The 20,377-nt window shown below is 42.0% G+C and overlaps 1 protein-coding gene across 5 annotated transcripts in view; it reads left to right on the top strand.

Moving 5' to 3' along the window:
• The first annotated feature begins 273 nt into the window (after positions 1–273).
• Positions 274–20,377, top strand: part of MTMR1 (myotubularin related protein 1) — an 80,264-nt gene continuing 60,160 nt past the window's right edge. For all 5 annotated transcript variants that reach the window (XM_073013363.1, XM_073013359.1, XM_073013361.1 and 2 more), the window contains exons 1-2: positions 274–586; positions 6,052–6,157. In XM_073013363.1, coding sequence (XP_072869464.1) covers positions 426–586; positions 6,052–6,157 — 267 coding nt within the window. In that variant the 5' untranslated portion in view covers positions 274–425. The remainder of the gene's footprint in view (positions 587–6,051; positions 6,158–20,377) is intronic.

The raw sequence follows: 20,377 nt of genomic DNA, 5'->3' as shown, positions 1-20,377 counted from the left end.
AACTTCTTTTTACACCCCACGTCTCTGCAGTCAACCCGGTGTAACTATACAGCGAAGCACGCTACGCATAATCCGTTTGGGGATTCCGAACCCCAGTGGCTCTGTATGCACCCAGGTCGCTGGAACAGGAGGTCCCAGACCCCCGCTCCAAGACTTAGCGGGCGAGCGCCCAGGTGGGGCTGGGCGAGGTAGGGGGACCCGGCGCCGACCTCGCGCACCGCCCTCCCCGCCCCCGCTCCCGCCCCCCGACCCCCGCGCGCGCGGCCTTGTGGGTAACGCGGGGCCGCCAGGTGACAGCTAATGGCGGCGGCCGCCTGAGGCGGGCGGGCAGTAGAGCAGGCGGCAGGAGGCGAGCAGCGAAACCTTCCCGGCCGCCGCTCCTGTCCCGACGGCGGCTTCCCCAAGGCGGCAGGACTCGGCGCGCCATGGACAGGCCGGCGGCGGCGGCGGCGGCGGCAGTGGCGGCGGCGGGCTGCGAGGGCGGCGGGGGCCCGAACCCGGGGCCGGCGGGCGGCAGGAGGCCTCCTCGGGCCGCGGGGGGCGCCGCCGCCGGCTCCCGGCAGCCCAGCGTGGAGACCCTGGACAGGTAAGCGGGGCCCGGGCCGCCCCGGCCTCTCGCGCCCCGCTCCCGAGTGCCCCGCGCGAGGCCTGGCCGCCCCCTCCCCGGGCGCCGCGCAGGGCCTGGCCGAGGCGGGGTGGGCTGCCCCTCTTCATCCATCCCCTCCGGCCCCTCCTCCCCCAAACCCCCGGAAACCTCAGCGCCCCATCCGGGGGCTGCCGCCCTCGGACCTGCTGCGGGCCGCGCACCTGGCTCACTTCCGCCCCGAGAGCCCCAGCTCCTGGATCCCCGGGAGGGGCTTCGCAGCTGTCAAACCACTTCCCGCGCCGCCACCTGCTGCCCTTGGCGACCGCTTGGCTGTCCCTGCCCAGGTCACCAATCCTCTTGGGAGGGAGATCCCAGCCGGGCTCTCCTCTTTTAGCATCACCTTGCTTCGTGTGGTTTTAAGACCCCAATTCCGCTGTGGCTGCTTGGGGTCTTTGATGGGGGATTGGGAGTGGGGACGGGGAGACGGGACCCCGCGGGCGTGGGAGCTGGTGCAGATCGAGGCAAAAATCTGAGATGGAAAATGTCCAAACTGCTCAGGAAGCAAGAAAACAGAACGGTTTACTTTCAGTTCTTCACACTTTGAGGGAACCAGTTTATTGTTTTCATGAACACACAAGCAAGCCTACTGCTTCTGAGGCAGCTGCAGAACTAAGAGAAATCAGAAACATAAAGTGACCGTGTCTAGCTGGGAGGGGCCACCCCATCCTCCGACGACAAGGGATGGCCTATCCTGTAACCCGGAACATCCAGTTTTCCCACAACTTGGCCATTTCTCTGACACCAGAGTGCACTCAGGCAGCATGCACTGCTGTAATGTAGCTCAGTCAGTTTTACATGCCCATTCTTGCCTGTCTTGGTCATACCATTGTGCCAAACTTTTGGGAGTTTCCAAAAGCGCAGAAACAAGAAACATTCCCTTCACCTTTGTTTCTACCTCAGTGTAATTACAATATATTTTAATAAATTACCCAAGTGGTTAGTGTCACTGAAAACCAGTCACAGCTAAGACAGCACTTGAAATGGTGAGGACTTCACACATCTGCAAATAGTCAACCATACACGAGGTCTGGGCGATTCAGAGAATAGCACAACACGGCTTTTGCTATCTTACCATTTTGCTAGGCTTACCATCTAGTGGAGAATACAAACCAACCAACAGTGGAAATTGAATGTGATAAATGAGATAGGTGGTAGAGGCGAACACAGAAGTACTCAGGATGGGCATGCATCAGAATCATTTAAGGAGCCAAAGGAGACCAGAATGTGTCACCCCCAAATATGCCTTATCTTCTGGTTTCCTTCAGAGATTTTGATGATCAGGGAAAGCCTGAGAAAGGTGACATTTGAGTAATGCCCCCTAAGAGGCGAGGGATCCAGCCATACAGATACCTGGGGTCAGTGATAGTATTCTATTCAGAGGCCTGTGCAAAGCCCCTGAGGCGAGTGTGAGCCAAGTGTTCCTAGATCAGCAAGGAGACTAGGTGTCACTAGCAAGGAAGGAGCTAGAGACAAGTAAGGGATGACGTTAGAGAAGTCACAGAGCCAGATGGTGGAGAGCCTCAGAGACCATGGGGAGTCATTGGGGACTTTGTGCAGAGGAGTGACACAATCTGTTGTAGATTTCAGTAGGCTCTCCATGGTGCTATGTGGACAATAGAGTGAAAGGGGAAGGAGTTGAAGCAGAGACTGGCAGTAGGAGGCTATTGTAGTAAGCCAAGTGAGATGGTGGCTCAGGCCAGAGTGGAGCGGAGGAGGGGAGAAGTGGTCAGATTCTAGATGTAATTTGAAGGCCTGCAGGGTAGAGCCAATGGGGTTTGCTGAAGAGTGGTTGGTATGAGAGAAGAATCTGGGAGAGTTCCAGAACTTTAGCTTGTGGGAAAATTGTGTTGCTGAGATGGAGAAGTCTCTCTAAGATGGAGCAGGGTTAGAAAATAGCAGGCTCTTCGCTCTGGACATTTAATTTTGAGATGCCAATTATATGTCCCAGAATAGATGTCAAAGATATAGTTGTTCCATCTGAGCCTGGAGTTCAGGGTTGTCTGAGCTGGAGATTCAAAGTGGGGAGTCGTGGACTTATAGGTGAGGCTTAAATACGTGAGGCACGTGGAGTTCACAGAAGAATGATGAGGGTCTGGAAAGGGGAGTTGGACTAGGAATAGGGCTGGGTGGATTTTCAAGATACTTACCAGGTAAGAGTGACCCGACATGGTGACTGAGCATTCAGATGTGAGGGGGGAGTGCTGGGTGGCCTTCAAGACAAACCTCAGCTTTCTAGCATGTGGGGGAAGGGTAACTGGCTGTGCTGCACCCTGAGTTAGGAAACACAGGAGTGGAGTAGGTTGTGGGGCTGAGCGGCTGATGCTGGTTTAGACAGGTTGAATTAGCAGGGTCTCTGGGCCAAACTAGTGGATGTGTCTTATAGGAATATCAGCATTGAGATCAGGAGAGTCCAGTTTGGAGAAACAGAGCTGGGAGCCTCCAGCCTGTAAGTAGTTACTGACACCAGGAGTATAGAGGGCAATTGCACAGACTACAGAGAAGGGATGGGGGAGGAATCATGGCCTCCTTTCTCAGTTCTGTCATCTCAACAAGCTCAGATTCACAGTTTTCTTTGAAGAGTGACCTCTAGAATGGAACCTGGCTCTATGGGTGGGACTTGGCCATGTCCCTTGGACTATGGGGCCTTCACTTCTGCTCTGAATACTGTAATTAATAATGAGGAAGCTGTGGTCCTGTAAGAGGATGTGTCTTGCCAAAGATCATGGAGTTAGCTGGTGACAGAAGCAGGACTCATGTCCAGGCCTCCTGTCTGCTAGCCCACTATGTTTCACTGTGCGTAACTACATTGGCCAGGATGCTTCTGGTTGCAGGTGACAGAAACCACCGTTCAATCTAGCTTAAGCCAAATGAGATGTCCTGGCTCACAGAACTGCTCCAGATAGGAGGAGAGACGGCCACAGGCACAGTTGAGGCCAGGATTGCAAACGGTGTTGTCGGGACTCCCCATCTCTCTCTCTTTTTTCCCCTCACTTTTTAATCCCTGTGAGTTCCTTAAGATGGTAGGGGTGGGGTGGGGTGGGAAGTGGCCTCCAGCAGCTCTGGATGCAGATCCATGTATTTCAGGATCCAAGAGGAAAGCCTAGGATTGGCTGGTCCTAGGTAACTCACCTACAAGTGGGAGCAGGTGGAGGAAGGGGTCAGCCGCCTTCTCCACTTTCCCCCACAGAAGCCTATGATGTGGGGAAGGGCAGTTCCCCAAAGTAAAGAGGAGGGTCCTTATCAGAAGAAGGGGGAAGGCATGCTGGGCAGGTGGTAATAACAGGTCACACTCATGCTCAACAGTTGGGTTTCTGCAGTTTCTTCCTGTGTTTGCAACTGGTGGGTGCCGACAGAAAAAGGCATTATGACAGGCAAAGTATGATATACACGGGAATGAAAGTGACTTAACCTTTAAGAAGGAAACAAATTTCTCTCTTTTCCCTCCTTCTCCCCCTCAGGTCGAAATTGTGGTATATAGATTCCTGGCATGTGATAGGAGTTTCTGCTCATTCAGTATTTTCAACCACACAGATAACCTCTGGTGTATTTTGATCAGAGACTGCAATTTGGATCACTAGCACAGAACTTCCGTTTTCTTTATTTTACTCTTTGGGTCATTTTCCATATTGCCTGGGGATTCCAGGTGTTTCTGTCCTTCAGATACATGAGTGTGGGTTTAATCAGTGATGTGATTTTTTTAAAAGGCCTGAAACATTCTTTACAGTGAAAGCTACCTGCAAGGTAAACTTTTGTCAGTATTCTTAGCCCTCTAGCTTGATTTCTTAGTGTTTTGCCAAATTGTGAGAGGAACCCGGCCTCTGGGGGCAATTGTTAAATCTCTCACTGCCTAGTTGGCTTATGTGGTCTTTTAGGTCAGGTGAGTACAGCCTGACCACTTGCCAGTCATGTGACCTGGGGCAAAACTGGGCCTTAATTTTTTCATCTGTAAAATGGGTCACTGTGAGGCTGGGCAAGGCTACATGTGTGAAAATGCTTTGATGCCTCAGAGCTCTGTGGGAGTGAAAGATGACATTTTCTTTGCATTGCTGTGTTTTCATATAAAGCGGTTGGCTTGCATCTGTGCTGCTGGCTTCAGTGCAGTGAGTCAGTCACTATTTGTTGTTCCATGTCCTGTTGAGGACAGCTACTTTCTCACAGGGCATGTCACCTCTGTGCCTCAATTTTCTCTCCTCAAAGACAAGTCAGCTAGTCCCTGTTCTGCTTTCTCATCACACCATGGTTGTGAGGCTCTGATATAATAAAAACCATTTGTGCTTGCAATCCCAGCACTTTGGGAGGCCAAGGCAGGCGGATCACCTGAGGTCAGGAGTTCGAGACCAGCCTGGCCAACATAGTGAAAACCCATATCTACTAAAAAATACAAAAATTAGCCAGGCATGATGGCACACGCCTGTAATCCCAGCTACTAGGGAGGCCGAGGCAAGAGAATTGCTTGAACCTGGAAGGGCGAAGGTTGCAGTGGGCCGAGATCGTGCCACTGCACTCCAGCCTGGGTGACACAGCAAGACTCTGTCTCAAAAAAAAAAAAAGAAATAAAAAATTAAAACCATTTGTAAGTTGTCAAAGCACTTACAGAAGTGTAAGGTATTGTTAATACTACACAGAGAATATCATTTTTCTAGGCTGTAATTTATAAATCTCATGATTTTCTTCTGAGTCACTTTGCTTCACTCAAAAGTATACTATTTTCTAGATTTAAAACTACCAACATGAAATTAATTGAATGTTTGAAAAGCCTATGCTGTAAGATAAATATTTCACATATTTCTCCGGGGTGGGTGCAGTGGCTCATGCCTGTAATCCTAGCACTTTGGGAGGCTAAGGCGGGTGGATCACTTGAGCCAGGAATTCAAGACTAGCCTGGGAAACATGGCAAAACCCTGTCTACACACACACACACACACACACAAGCCGGGCATGGTGGCATGTGCCTGTAGTCCCAGCTACATGGGAGGCTGAGGTGGGAGGATCTCCTGAACGTGGAAGGTTGCAGTGAGCCGAGATTGCGCCACTGCACTCCAGCCTGGGCAACAGAGTAAGACCCCATCTAAAAAAAAAAAAAAAAAAAAAAAAGGATTTCTTCTGTATAATTTTAATAGAGTAAAATTCCATTAAATGGTAGAGAATAGTAAGCTTAACTAACACCTAGAATCTTCAACTTTTTTTGAGAAAATTGGGTGATTCATTTAAAATTAACCTGGAACCTAATCTTATTTCCTAGTTGTCAGTTGCTATTTCAGTTCTTAGATTAAATGTAAAGGTAACCAAAGAGTCTAGTTAGTTCATCTAAAAAAAGAAGTATTATCATATTCCTATTCAGTGCTAGTTTTTTCACTGAGATCCTATGATATAATGTTTTGTAATCCATGCTATTTTTTTTTTAGTCCTACAGGATCACATGTTGAATGGTGTAAACAGCTTATAGCTGCTACAATTTCTAGTCAGATTTCAGGTTCAGTGACATCAGAAAATGTATCCAGAGATTACAAGGTAAGCAACATTGAGTGCTTAATTCATTTTCAGTATGCTAAGTAGCCAAGAAGCTTTGCAATTTTAATTCAAGTGAACCGTTGGCCCTTTGATGCAACACGGCCATTTGCTCGAGAATAAGGACGAAAGGTTCTCTGTTGTTAGATCTAAAATGTAGAAGAGAAATTTTACCAGTATCCAGTACATATAGTTTTGTAATTGAGAGGAGAAGCTGTCTTTAGATGACGATGATTCTTTTAAAAATCAAGTTCCATTTTATAATAATAAATGCATATAGCTTCTTTGTTAGTATTGTGAGTTTCAGAAAATATCTTGATGTACAATACTTCCCTAACTTCACAATTTTTTAATGTATTATCTGTGAGTATTCAGCATTAACATGTGATACTAGAATGTATAAAAACCTTTCCAGAATCTCAAAAGAGTATTGTATGGGCAGCCTCATTTTTCAGTCCTTACTGAAGTGAAAATCTTTTTGTTTATTTTAAAAGTTAGATTCTCTGCTTATTCTAAATTTAAGTGATAAGCTCCTTGTCAGCAGAGACTAGGGCAGTTTTACTCACCACTGGCTTCCCAGGCGCAATCCTGGAGCATAATGGTTGCTCAATAAATATTGAATCAATTAACAAACCAAAAAAAATCGCTTGCTCCATCTTTGTTAAGGCTAAAGACTAACTTAGTTTTAATGTCAATAAACTATTAATAGGTACATTAAATGAAATCACATTTATATTTCAGTAGTGATGTTTGCCTAAATTGAGGTTTCTGTTTATTAGTAGCCATTTTTGCCTGCTAGTAAGAGATGATTGATTTTTCACAAGTGTGTGTAAAATGCATTTGATATCCCAGACTACCATTAGTTAACAATCTCTCAAAATCATGGTCCTTGCCAGACATCAAATCTTACAAATATCAAGAATTACAGTAAAGATCCTAATTAATTCTTAGTAGATGCTCCCAGGAGCTTTATCTTCAGTTTCTCTTTAGAGCTCATAGGGTAATAACAAGGGCAGAAACAGGCTCAGGAGGCCAACTAATTGAGATTTGGCTATGGTGCTGTCTCTTGCTTCATCCAAACTGGCAGATGCTGTTGATTATGCCTACCAAAGGAAGGCATAGCTGTGGATTACCAGAAATTGGATAATCTGCCCAGCTAGAAGACAGTATATTTCTTAATAGTTTTTCCTGCTATCTGGTGTTCATGTTTGCCCATAAAAGAGCAGCTAGGGCTCCTGGACCTTAAAACCTGGCCGGGCAAACACACTGTCTCCAGGTGGGAGAAGCATTTTTTGCATCACTGATGCGTGAATGACTGGTCACTGACCAGCTGCGGATTGCACCAGTTCCAGTTGCCCTATTGCCTGCACCTTAGCTGAGAAACTGCCTGCTGAGAGACTTAAGAACCCATATTAGCAAAGAATAGCTGCCACACCTCGGGGTGATTTTCTTTATGGACAATTATGAGTTAACTGTAATGTTTTCATTAAGGTTGAATAGTTGTTAGTGTTGTGTGTGTCCTATAAAAGATTGGATGTCGACTGTGTGCATAGCTTTCTAACATTACATGAATAGATCAGACTGAATCTGTCCTTTAACATGAAGCAACTAAGTTTTTTCAATCTTAGTCTATTTACAAATTTTGTGTAGCAGAATTAGCTCATGTTGGAATGGTTGAACAGATGGTATTCAGAAAAAATAAGGCTTTCTTTCTTTTGGAAATTAAGTTCCTACATCAGATCATAGCTAAAGTCTTTGATGAATTATTGTAAGGGAGCATGTTTTATAATTGTCTTTGTTATATTTGCCCTGTAGCTAAATCTGAAAAGTTGGTGTTAAATTTATAATTCAGGGGTCGTTACACTTTCTTCAAGGAGAGGTTTTTTTTTAATATAATAAATACATAAAATATTTCTAAACCACAAAGATAATTGTACATGCTCCCTATAAAGTAGTTCTTAAAATCAGGGTAACAAAAATGGGCCTTTGGGACCCTGCTGGCATGGGAGCTTTTGCATGGGGTTGACCCTGAAGATCCAGATAAAGTTCCTTGAGGATTTAAGTTGCAGTCATCAGTTGATATTTGAAATTATCTATTGTGTAAGTGTCTTATTTGAAATACACACTTAATTTGGGGGCTAATTTATTATAGATTAAACTCAACGTCAGTAATTAAATGGGAGCAGATGTTTATATGGAGCAGAGCACTTGGCATCTTATTTGAAATGCTGATTGTCTTCTGAGTTGTAACAGGCTGTCGAGAATGGTTCTATGTCATCATCATCATTATCAACCCTCTAACATATATAAGCTCTGTGGTTTTGTAATGCTTTTTGACATGTCATCCATTTAAGCCTTAAAACAACCCAGTGAACCTGGGTGTGGTGGCCTGTAGTCTCAGCTACTTGGAAGGCTAAGATAGGAGGATCACTTGAGTCCAGGAATTCAAGGCTGCAGTGTGCTGTGATTGTATTTGTGAAAAGCCAATGCATTCTAGCCTGGACAACATAGAGATATCCTGCTTCTTTAAAAAAGTCCATTGAGGTAGCTATTATTACAATCATCATTTAACAGATGAGGAAACCAAGGCCTAGAGAGATGAAATGACTTGCTTAGGGTCATACAGTTAGACTTGGGATTTGAACTCAAGTCATCCTATTGAAAAACTAGAGTGATTTTAAGATTTTGTCCCACCCCATTCCCATCCACTGCTTTTCATTCTTTATTTTTTCTTCTTCTCCTTCTTCTTCTTCTTCTTCTTCTTTTTTTAATAGAGATGGGGTCTCACTATGTTGCCCAGGCTGGTCTTGAACTCCTGGGCTCAAGTGATCCTCCCACCTCGGCCTCCCAAAGTGCTGGGATTACAGGTGTCAGCCACCACACCTGGCCTCATCCACTGTTTTTCAAAATGTGACCCTTGGGTCTTCCAAAAACAGCATTCCCTGGAGTACCTGTAAAAATGCAGCTTCCTGGGCTCCATTCCAGATTTACTGAATCAGAGTCTCTGAGGCAAGGAAACAAGGGTCTCATATATTTCTTATGCACAATAAAATCTGAAAACCTAGGCTTCCTGAGTTTATATCTGTTGAAATTGGTAATTGGACCCTGTATTTCTGGTATGTTACTAAGAATCTGAATAATTAGCAACTCAGATATTGGAGAATAATTATTTTATTATTTACTCATATCATAAATTGTCAGCCCAGGGTCAGCTCATCTAAAGTACAGAATATCGCTGGTATCACATGAGATGAGTTTAGACAGTATGTCCATGGACATATTTTAGTAGCTATGTAATTATTTTCTTGTGTATTAGAAAAATCAGCACATCAGGCTTGTGATTTAGTGGATGTTATGGCTTAGAGCAGGCAAAGTATTAAAAAGGAGTTGATTTTAAATCAATATAAAGATAAGTATAAAATTAGTATGGGCAGTTTGCAGATACAGCAAACCAAACTTGTTGAGGTGGTATGTGAAATGGTAAGTTTGGCAAGCATTGTCCCAGCTGAAAGAGTGGATAGCTATTATACTGAATTGTGGGGCAGCTAAATTAATAAATGCCTGATTTAATACCGAGTCATCCTGAAGACTGGCCTGATAATGAAGACTATTAGACAAAATGTAATAAAATATTTGTTGTGCTTGTCCCCCCTCCACTACCAACTCAATTGCTTTCATTTTTACTAGGCTAACAAATGGTAAAAAATCTCTCTTGAATTTGTCAGAAATTTTAAGAACAAAATTCGAATGTAATCTGTAGATTAGATGAAATAATACAGTTACAAATGGAAACATTTTTAGGAACTATTGGTAGAAGTGACATAGTTGATCACAGCATCCATTGTTTGGAAAGTAGGACTAGGCTATGAAAAGAGAACATGATGGGGTGGTATAAACAATATTGGTTAGCTTGTGACCTTGTATAGTCTCTCAGGCTCAGTTTCCTTATCTGGAAGGATAAAGGGGCTTGGATTAGATTATTCACCTCTAAATGCCTTTCTTGCTAGAACATTATTCAATTGTGTTCAAAAGAATTTGATTTGGGCCAGCTTTATGAAAATTAGGACACTATAGTTTTATTATTATTATTATTATTATTATACTTTAAGTTCTAGGGTACATGTGCACAACGTGCAGGTTTGTTACATATGTATACATGTGCCATGTTGGTGTGCTGCACCCATTAACTCGTCATTTACTTTAGGTATATCTCCTAATGCTATCCCTCGCCCCCACTCCCCACAATAGGACCCGGTGTGTGATGTTCCCCTTCCTGAGGACACTATAGTTTTAATGTGATCATCTTCCTTCCTCTTGCTTCATCATTATCATCACCTCTTTTCTGTTCTCCTTCCCTCACCCACACACACACAGTAGCTATATCTCTTCTTTAAACATTCTGAAGAAAAATGAGAAAATGGAGATGACTTTGTACTAAGTTTAATCATTGGATAGGATAGTACAGTAATTACATTTGGAGGGAAGTCGAAGGCAGAGTATAGGAAAGGCTTCATTATGCTTGAGCTGAGTCTTGGTTAACATTTCTTAAATTGGGCCCTAGTCTATGAAAAGGGAAGCTTTAGCATGAACTTTCAAAATCTATGTCTGTAATCTATAGCCTGGCCTCGTGACTTATAAATCAGAGGTTGCAAACTCAGATGCCTTCATGGGACAGTTCACAAATCTAGGCAGACATGGAGGAGTGCTGTAGAGAACTGGAGAGTACAGAATGCCCACCTAACAGCAATTAATTTTTTTTAAAAAACCTATGGTACCATAGGCCTCCAGTTTGTAACCACTGTAATAGATACAAGAGTGCTATCCTATCATCGTTTTTGTGGGAAATAATTATTTCTTAAAAATGTTAAGATTTAGACTTCTGTTTCTGGAAAAAATGGAAGCAAATATATTTTCTCTTATTCTTCTTACTAAGTACAACTAAAAACCTTGGACATTATCTACAAAAGAAACATAAGAATACTCTGAAAGGTAGAAAAGGCAGACTAGCTAGGGACCTCAAGACCCAGGGAATGACATGGTTGTGAGTTTCCTGGGGTTGTTTTTGCCACATATGTCCCAGACTCATTGCTGAAGAAACCAGTAAGTCAGAAATGCCAACAGGTGCAGATAAGAAAAGCCTACTCTGTCTAGCCAGAGGACCAGGAAAGGGGCACCTAGCAAAAAGAAAACACACTAACTACTCTACTCCAGCCAAACACCACAGAAAAAAATTATGACCCACACCCACCCCACCAACAAAGCCAGTTGGGAGAGCCTGATTTCCACCCTTGCCAGGCTATACTGAGGCATACCAACTCCCTGGAGTGGTGGTGGTATTAGGGGAGACCTGGTGAAGAGTCATGACTTTCACCGTCATCTATTGGTAGGCAGGTTGCCCCTTCTAGTGTGGTGTCAGTAGAGGCCATATCAAGGGCAACAATGAGGCACCCCTTTTTCTCTCAGCCAGGGAGGTTTCTGTGGAAGCCTAGGTGGGAGCTAGAACTCACACCCCTGCTCAGCAGTAATGAGGAGCCCTCCACTCTGCAGTGTCAGTGGAGGCTGAGTAGGGAACCTGGACTCCTACCCCTATCTAGAAGTAATGAAGTAGTGCCCCTCTTCTCTTGGAGCAGTGTCAGAGAAAGCCAGCTTAAACAGAAGGTTTGAATAAGATCCAGAGTCTTAAAACATAATGCCCCAAATGTGCAGATGTTAATGAAAAATCACTCGTTATACTAAGAATGAGGAAGATCTCAAACTGAATGAAAAAAGAGAATCAACAGATGTCAAAACTGAGATGATAGAGATGTTAGATTTTAAAGAAGTCATCATAAAATTGCTTTTTTGTAAGCAATAAGCAGTTACAGATACACTTGAAACAAACAGTGAAAAAAAAAAAGTTTCCACAAAGAAATGTAAGAGACAAAGAAGAACCACATGGAAATTTTAAAACTAGAAAATACAATAAATGAAATAAACTCAAAGGATAGGTTCAACACCATAATAGAGAGGACAGACAAAAAGAATCTGTGAACTTGAAAATCGAACAATAAAAATTACCCAATTTGAGTAACAGAGATAAATGAACAGAGCCTCAGGGACTTGTGGGAGTATAACAAAAGATCTAACACTTATGTCATCAAAGTCCCAAAGGAGAGAGAGGGGATGGGGCTGAAAAAGCACCTGAAGAAGTAATGACTGAAAGCTCCCCAAATTTGGCAAAACACGTAAGCCTACAGATTCAAGAAGCTGAGTGAATCCCAAATGAGAGAAATCCCCCCAAATTCACACAAAGACACATTATAGTCAAATTTCTGAAAACTGAAAACAAAGAAAAAAATATTGAAAGTAGTAAGAGAAATAACACTTTACCTATAAGGAAAATTAATTCTAATGACAGTGGATTTTTCATCAGAAACCATGAAGGTCAGAAGGAAGTGGCACAACATTTTTCAAGTGCTGAAAGAAAAAAGTCAACCATGTAAAAATATGCTACAGGAATGAAGAGGAAATCAAGACATTTTCAGATGAAGGAAAACTGGAAGAGAAGTTGTCACTAGCGTACCTATCCTAAAAGAATGGCTAAAGAAAGTTCTCTGAACAGAAAGGAAGCAATAAAAGGAGGAATCCTGAGACACCAGGAAGGAAGAAAGAACACAGCAAAAAAACCTCCTAAAACTAATAAGTGAGTTTAGCAAGGTCATAGGACAATATAGATATAAGATTAATATACAAAAGTCAGTTGCATTTCTATGTACTAGCAACACGTGGAGACCAAAATTAAAAACACAGTGCCATTTACATTAGTATTATAACAATGAAATACTTAGGTATTGTCTTAGTCCATTTTCTGCTGCTGTAACAGAATGCCACAGACTGGGTAATTTGTAAAGAAAATAAATGTACTACTTTCAGTTCTAGAGGCTAGGAAGTCCAAGTATGAGGGGTGAGCATCTGGTCAGGGCCTTCCTGCTGCGTCATGATATGGCAGGAGACATCACATGGCAAGATAGAACAAACCTGCTAGCTCAGATCTCTCTTCTTATAAAGTCACCAGTCCCGTCATGGAAGCCCTACCCTGATGACCATATCTAATCCCAATTACTTTCCAAAGGCCCTACCTTCAATAAACATGAATTTGGGGATTTGGTTTCCAATACATGAAATTTAGGGGACGTGTTCGAACCCCTACAGTGGCTGTACCATTTTACATTCCCTCCAACAGTACACAAGGGTTCTAATTTCTTGATGTTCTTGCCAACACTTGTTATTTGTGATGTTTGTGGTTTTTGTTGTTGCTGTTGAGATGTAGGAGTTGTTTTTTTTTTTTTTTTTTTTTTTTAATGTTCTGGATATTAATACCTTGCCAGAGATGTGATTTGCAAATATTTTCTTATGAAATTTTGGGGATGTATTCCAACCATAGCAAGTATAAATCTAATAAGACATGAACAGGACTCATATGCTGAAAACTATCAAATATTGATTAAAGAAATCAAAGAAGCTCTAAATTAATGGATACATACAGCGTTGTTCATGTATTTGGATGATTCAATATAGGAAAAATGTCACTTCTCCCCTAATTGATATACACATTTAGCACAATTCCTATCAAAATCCCAGAAAGATTTTTTGTAGATATAGATTTAAAACTTATATGGAAAGGCAAAGGAACTGAAGTAGCTGAAACAATTTTGAAGAATAAAGTGGGAAGAATCAGTCTAAATGACTTCAAGACATGTCGTATAGGTACAGTAATCAAGACTATGGCAGAGGTACAGACACATAGATCAATGGAACAGAGCAGAGAACCTACAAGTCATCCCACAGAAATATGCTCAACTGATTTTTTTTTTCCACCAAGACATGAAAACAATTTAATGGTTGAAAGATAGACTTTTCAACAAATGCTGCTGGAGTAATTGGACATCTATAGACAAACAAACAAAAAACCTTGATCTAAGTCTCACATCTTATACAAAAATTAACTCAAAATGAATCACAAACTTAAAAGTATAAAACTTTTAGAGAAAAAAGAAAACCTTAAGGATCTGGGGCTAGGTAAATCATTCTTCTTAAACTTTACACCAAAAGCACAATCCATAAAAGGAAAAATTGATCAAAATGTAAAACCTTTTGCTCTATGAAAGACTCTGTTAAGATGAAAAGACAAACTACAGAGTGGAAGAAAATAGATGCATACCTCGTATCTGACAGATGACTAGTATTTAGAATATATAAGGAATATTTGAAACTCGACAGTAAAAACATCAAACCATCCAATTAGAAAATGAGCAAAAAATATGAAGCATCTCAACAAAGAAGATATACACATGGCAGGTAAGCACGTGAAAAGACATTCAGGATCATTTCTCAATAGGGGAATGTAAATTAAAGTCACAGTGAGATATCACTACATCCTATCGGAATGGTTAGAAATTTTTGAAAAGTGACACCACCAAATGTGGAGAACCAGATTATTCACTGATTGCTGATGGGAATGTAAAATGGTACAGCCACTCTGGAAAACAGTCTGGCAGTTTCTTAAAAACGAAATGTGCACCTGCCATATGACCGAACAATTGTACTCCTGGGCATTTGTCCAAGACAAATTAAATCTTCTGTTTGCATAAAAACCTGTACATGAATGTTTTTAACAATTTTATTCATAATCGCCAAAAACTGGAACCCACCCAGATGTTCTTCATCAGGTGTATTGTTAAACAAATTGTCGTACATCCATGCTATGGACTGTATTACTCAACAATAAAAAGAAATAATGATACACACAAGCAACTTGGATGAATCTTAAAGGAATTACGTGAGTAAAATAATGACAGTACCAAAAGGTTACATACTGTATGACTTCATTTATATGACATTCTTCAAATGGCAAAATGATAGAAATAAAGATAGATGAGTGGTTGCCAGGGGCCAAGAAGAGAGGAAAGCAGGGAGGGGAGTAAGATGCGGCTATAAAAGGTCAACAGTAGAGTTCATTGTAGTGATGACATTTTTCTGCATCTTGATTGTAATCAATGCCAATATCCTGGTTCTGATATTGTACTATAGTTTTGTAATATGCTACGATTGAGGAAATTGGGTGACTGGTACATGGAATCTGTATTATTTCTCACAACTGCATGTGGTTCTACAATTATCCCAAAATTTAAAGTTTAATTTTAAAAGTCAAGATTTTTAGACTGCTGAATGATTCTATATTGCATGTAAAAATTTGTATCATTGTATTTATAACAACTGAAAAATACAGTTATGCTAAAAAAAGATGTTAGAAGTTATTATGTTTCTTATAATAAATTTAGTTAACAGCAAGAATATCAACAATTATCCTTCTACTAGTCAATTAACAATATATTCATTACTTTTGTAAATGGAAATTGGGCCAGCATACTTCAGCCAGGATAGAAACGAACAGCTCATTTGCCACATTTCATGGTGGGCCTTAAGAGTGATTGTTTCAGTCAAGATTTGACAAAGGTATCAGGTAAGGTTTAGGTGTGGCTAATTTCCCAAAAACCAGGGTTGTACTTTTGTTTTTTCTTTTTTGGAGATAGGGTCTTGCTCTGTTGCCCAGGTTGGAGTGCAGTGGCACCATCAAGGCTCACTGCAGCTTTGACCTCCTAGGCTCAAGTGATCCTCCCGCCTTGGCCTCCTGAGTAGCTGGGACTACAGGCATGCGTCACCACATCCAGCTAATTTTTATTTTTTGTAGAGATGGGGTCTCCTTATGTTACCTGGGCTGGTCTCGGACTCCCGGACTCAAGCAGTCCTTCTGCCTTGGCCTCCCAAAGTACTGGGAAGCCAAGGTGTAAGCCACTGCACCTGGCCCCAGGGTTGTATTTTGATGATGTTGTTAAAAAATGTATTGGGAAGACTATTTTAGATTTTTATTGGCCTGCATAGACTTCTGTTTATTGAGGCTTCAATAAACATGCTTAGTTTTACTAGAGCAAGAACTGTCTCCTCCTGTCTGACAGTCCCAACTTCTTAGCAGAGTAAAACCTTTTTTTTTTAAATACGTATTTTGTAGCAATCTGATTGCTAAAGCAAAAATATTTATAGACTTTATGCCTAAGGCAGAAAATAGTGGAGTTTTTACTCCAATATCACGATGTTTTATTGAGAAGAAGCCTCTTAGGGGCATAAGTTCAAAGACAACTAATTTATAAAAAAACTGATATTGATTTGACTTAGAATTTTCTCATGTGCTTTATCCAAAAGATAAAATTTAGAGTCAGAACACTTTACCTTGAATCCCAGCCCCGTAACTAACAAGCTGCCTAACAAGTTAGTTGACCTTGTTGAGTCTCAGTGTCTTCATCTGTATAATGGGTATTAAAACAGAGATTGAATATATTAAATGAGGTGACATATGGATGGAACACAAATGCTCATTTACTGTACGCTATTACTCTACAAAAATATAATGTGTAAGAACAAATACAAGAGGAGTGTGTTGTCATTACTGAACACTACTCCACTTCCAGAAACATGATGTGAGTACCTATTATGTGCAAGGAGCTGGGCTGGGCTGGGCTGTATGGAGTTCATAGTCAGGCAAAGAGACACAGAAAATTACAGTACAAGTTGGCCTGTGGTAAGTGTTAAAATAGACATGTAAACAAGTTGTGGTGGAAGGAGAGAGCAGGGCAGAGTAGGGCATTCTGGGAGTTAAGGGTCTTTGTCAGCCCCCTCAAAAAGGGAAACAGATTTAGGTGGGGCTGTGTTGGGGTCAGGAGCATGCTTGCTAAAGCCAGCCAGCTTTGGTTTGAATCCCTGCTGTACTGTCGCTGGCTGTATGGCCTAGGGCAAGTTACCATGCCTCTCACTGCCTCAGTTCTCTTGTTTGTCATATGGGTGGCTGGGAGGGTTGAGCTAACTCATAAAGCATTTAGTACTGTACCTGGTGTAATAGTAAGCCTTCAGTAACTGCTTGTTATTATTTGTAGTACTAGTACTGGCTGCATTTGAAAACTTTCTGAAATACTTTCGCACTTTGGGGATTTCAGGGTGTCAACTGTTACCTTATCAAGAATTAAAACTGGAGCCAAACAGTTTAGACCAAAGTATCAGCTTTATTCATTGACAAAAGTTGGCTGGGAGGGGCTGATTTAGGTGGGCTGCCTCGTTCATCATTCTAGAGTTAAACACGTGCACCCAAAGGTAGCCCTGGACAACTGCAGCCAATCTCTCCGGGCAGGGCCCACATAGGTGAAATCTCCACAGGCTTGGAAGACCAGGCTGTACTCTCAGGGTCTCTCTGGCAGGCAGATCCTAGAAGGGCAAAGTATACTGGCTCCCTTACCCAAGTCCACCCAAAGCAAGTGGTCAACAGAAGCCCTCACCTCACTGCTTGGGAGTGCCCTGAAGGACAGAGGAAGGGAGTTTTACTCCCAACACAAACTTTCACACAAATTTGAATTTTGTTACTTTTTCTTGATTTAGTGAAAGCCATTTAGAGCACAAGGGCCAGTAACATTAACTTTGGCACTGTATGCTTGCTTTCTTAAATAGATTAAGATCACTATCAACTTTTTTTGCACCTTCTCATAGGTTCTTGACATGTTTAGGAGTTGAGGGAGGGGATGTGGGGTGTGTGAAAATAGTTGTGGCACAAGTTGGGGCAGCTGAGACTCATCAACTGGAAAAGGTTACTTATCCACCCCAGGTACAATTGTCTTAACTGATTTAACCCTGCCAACAATCTGCAAGGGGTGCACTCAACATCTCCCATTTAGAGAAGAGGAGACTAAGATTCCAAGTAGGGGGTGTGGCTCGCCTGAGGTCCTGTGGCCAGTAAGTAGGTGCTGGAGCTGGGAGTTCACTCTGGAGTGTGTCCTTTTAACCACTATGCCGATTTATCTCCCTTAGCCTCAGTTTGAGAGATGTTTTCTTTAGTCTTCTAATGAGGCCTAGATACCCCGAATCCTTGGGAGTTGGGAACTGGTAGGGTCCTGGCAGTCATCCCATAGACTCCCCTCATTTTATGTGTCGAAAGTGAGGCCCAGAATGCAGGCATTAGGAAGCTGTGTATCATCAGCGAGAGCTGGCTTCCAGGCCTCCTGGCTTACAACCTATTCTCCTATGACTTCCATCAGAATCACATTTAAGAAGAAAATGAAGCTCTGTGCATGTGTCTGAAATGGCTTATTTCAGGAGAGGGACATGGTGATCCAGAGAAAACATAATAGGTATCAACTTAGAGACTTTTGGGTAAGCCTCCATTGACCTTCTCCCCCCAACAATACCAAGAACACTGAGGATTTCATGGCAGTAGGCAAAGAATTATGTGAGTTTAAAAGCAGATTATCATCTCACCCCTTTGCACCCTTTTTCAAGTTAGTTTCTCCTTCTAGTGGCAAAGGCCTATTGACAAGGAGTTATAACTCCCATATATGAGGTTTGTGTTAGGCTGTTCTCACGTTGCTACAAAGAAATACCTGAGACTGGATAATTTGTAAAGACAAGAGGTTTACTGGGCTCACAGTTCTGCAGGTTTAACAGGAAGCATAGTGCTGGGATCTGCGTGGCTTCTGGGGAGGCCTCAGGAAGCTAACAATCATGGTGGAAAGCAAAGGAGATGCTGCTGTCTCACATGGCCAGAGTGGGAGCAAGGCAGCGGGAGGTGGCACACACTGTTAAATAACCAGATCTCAAAAGAATTCATTCACTAGCTCAAAGACAGTGCCCAGCCGTGAGAGATCCACCCCCATGACCCAAACACCTCCCACCAAGCCCCACTTCCAACATTGGGGATTAGAATCCAACACGAGATTTAGAGGGGACAACATCCAAATCATATCAAGGTTCAATTGCACAATTTGGTTCTGCAGTGGACAATATTTTCATAAAGATTTTATTGTGAATGTTATTTTTTAGTTTTCAGTTTTTACTATCAATTTATAGACAAAGCATCAAAACATTAATTGTAGTTACAGAATGGAGGTTGGGAGGTAGAGAGGTGGAGGAAGGGTTAGTGGTATTGATTTCTTCAAAAAACCTGAAGGGAGTTAAGAGATATTTAACATTTGAGGAGTCAAAATAGGTTTAGGGCTGTAGTTTAAACGGTCTGACGATAGAGGCGCCATGCTGAGGCGGTATAGTAGAGTTGTTATGGGCACAAATCCAGAACTAGACTTCCGGGATTTAACTACTTGCTCTGCCACCTTGAACTCAACCAGGTTACTTAAACTGCGCCTTGGTTTTCTTGTCAAAACATGGGACCAGTAATAGGTGTTTTTTTGTTTGTTTGTTTTTGTTTTTGTTTTGTTTGAGACAGAGTCTGGCTCTTGCCCAGGCTGGAGTGCAGTGGTGTGATCTCGGCTCACTGCAACCTCCGCCTCCCAGGTTCAAGTGATTCTCCTGCCTCAACCTCCCAAGTAGGTGGGATTACAGGTGCCTGCCACCACGCCTGGCTAATTTTTTGTATTTTTAGTAGAGATGGGGTTTCACCATGTTGGTCAGGCTGGTCTCGAACTCCTGACTTCAAGTGATCCACTTGCCTCAACCTCCCAAAGTGCTGGGATTACAGGTGTGAGCCACTGCGCCTGTCCATAATAGTTTTTATCTTATGAGGTTGTTCTGAGAATAAAATGAGTTAATACAGTGCTTAGAAGAGTATCTGAAACATAAAAATCATGAGTGTTTTTAATGATGCAGCAGCTGCTGAAGGAAAACAAAAGAACTCAAAATTAGCATTTCAATCAACAGAGATTGGGAAGAGGGAGGTAGTAGTTTGAGAGTTAATTTTCTCATCTTTTAAAATGGGAGGTTAATAGACACTGTTTAAAGTTGACAAATCAAGAAATGGAAGCATAACTATCACAATGGAAGCAATTCTCAGAATTAAAAATAGATCTAGTTAAGTGTGGGTATTACTGGGGAATGAAGCTCTGAGAGACTTACTATTTTGAGGTTTTTATTACCATAAGCATATACTACTTTTATTTATTATCAAATTTCTTGATGTGTAGTTAACAAATGATAAACCTCAAATATTTAAAGTATGCAATTTGATAAGCTTTGACATAAATACAGACATGTAAAGCCATCACCACAATTAAGGTAAACATATCCATCCTCCCACAAAAAGACACATTTAAGCTTCTTAGTCTGAATACTCTGTGTTTAGTAACTTAGGTATAGACTTTGTCTTTTAGCTATACCATCACTTAATTCAGATACCTTTTAATGACTTCAAAGATT

Source organism: Chlorocebus sabaeus, chromosome X (genome assembly GCF_047675955.1).
Source record: "Chlorocebus sabaeus isolate Y175 chromosome X, mChlSab1.0.hap1, whole genome shotgun sequence".
NCBI lineage: Eukaryota > Metazoa > Chordata > Mammalia > Primates > Cercopithecidae > Chlorocebus > Chlorocebus sabaeus.
Note: the sequence above shows the minus strand (reverse complement) of the source record. Positions and strands in the feature narration are given on the sequence as shown.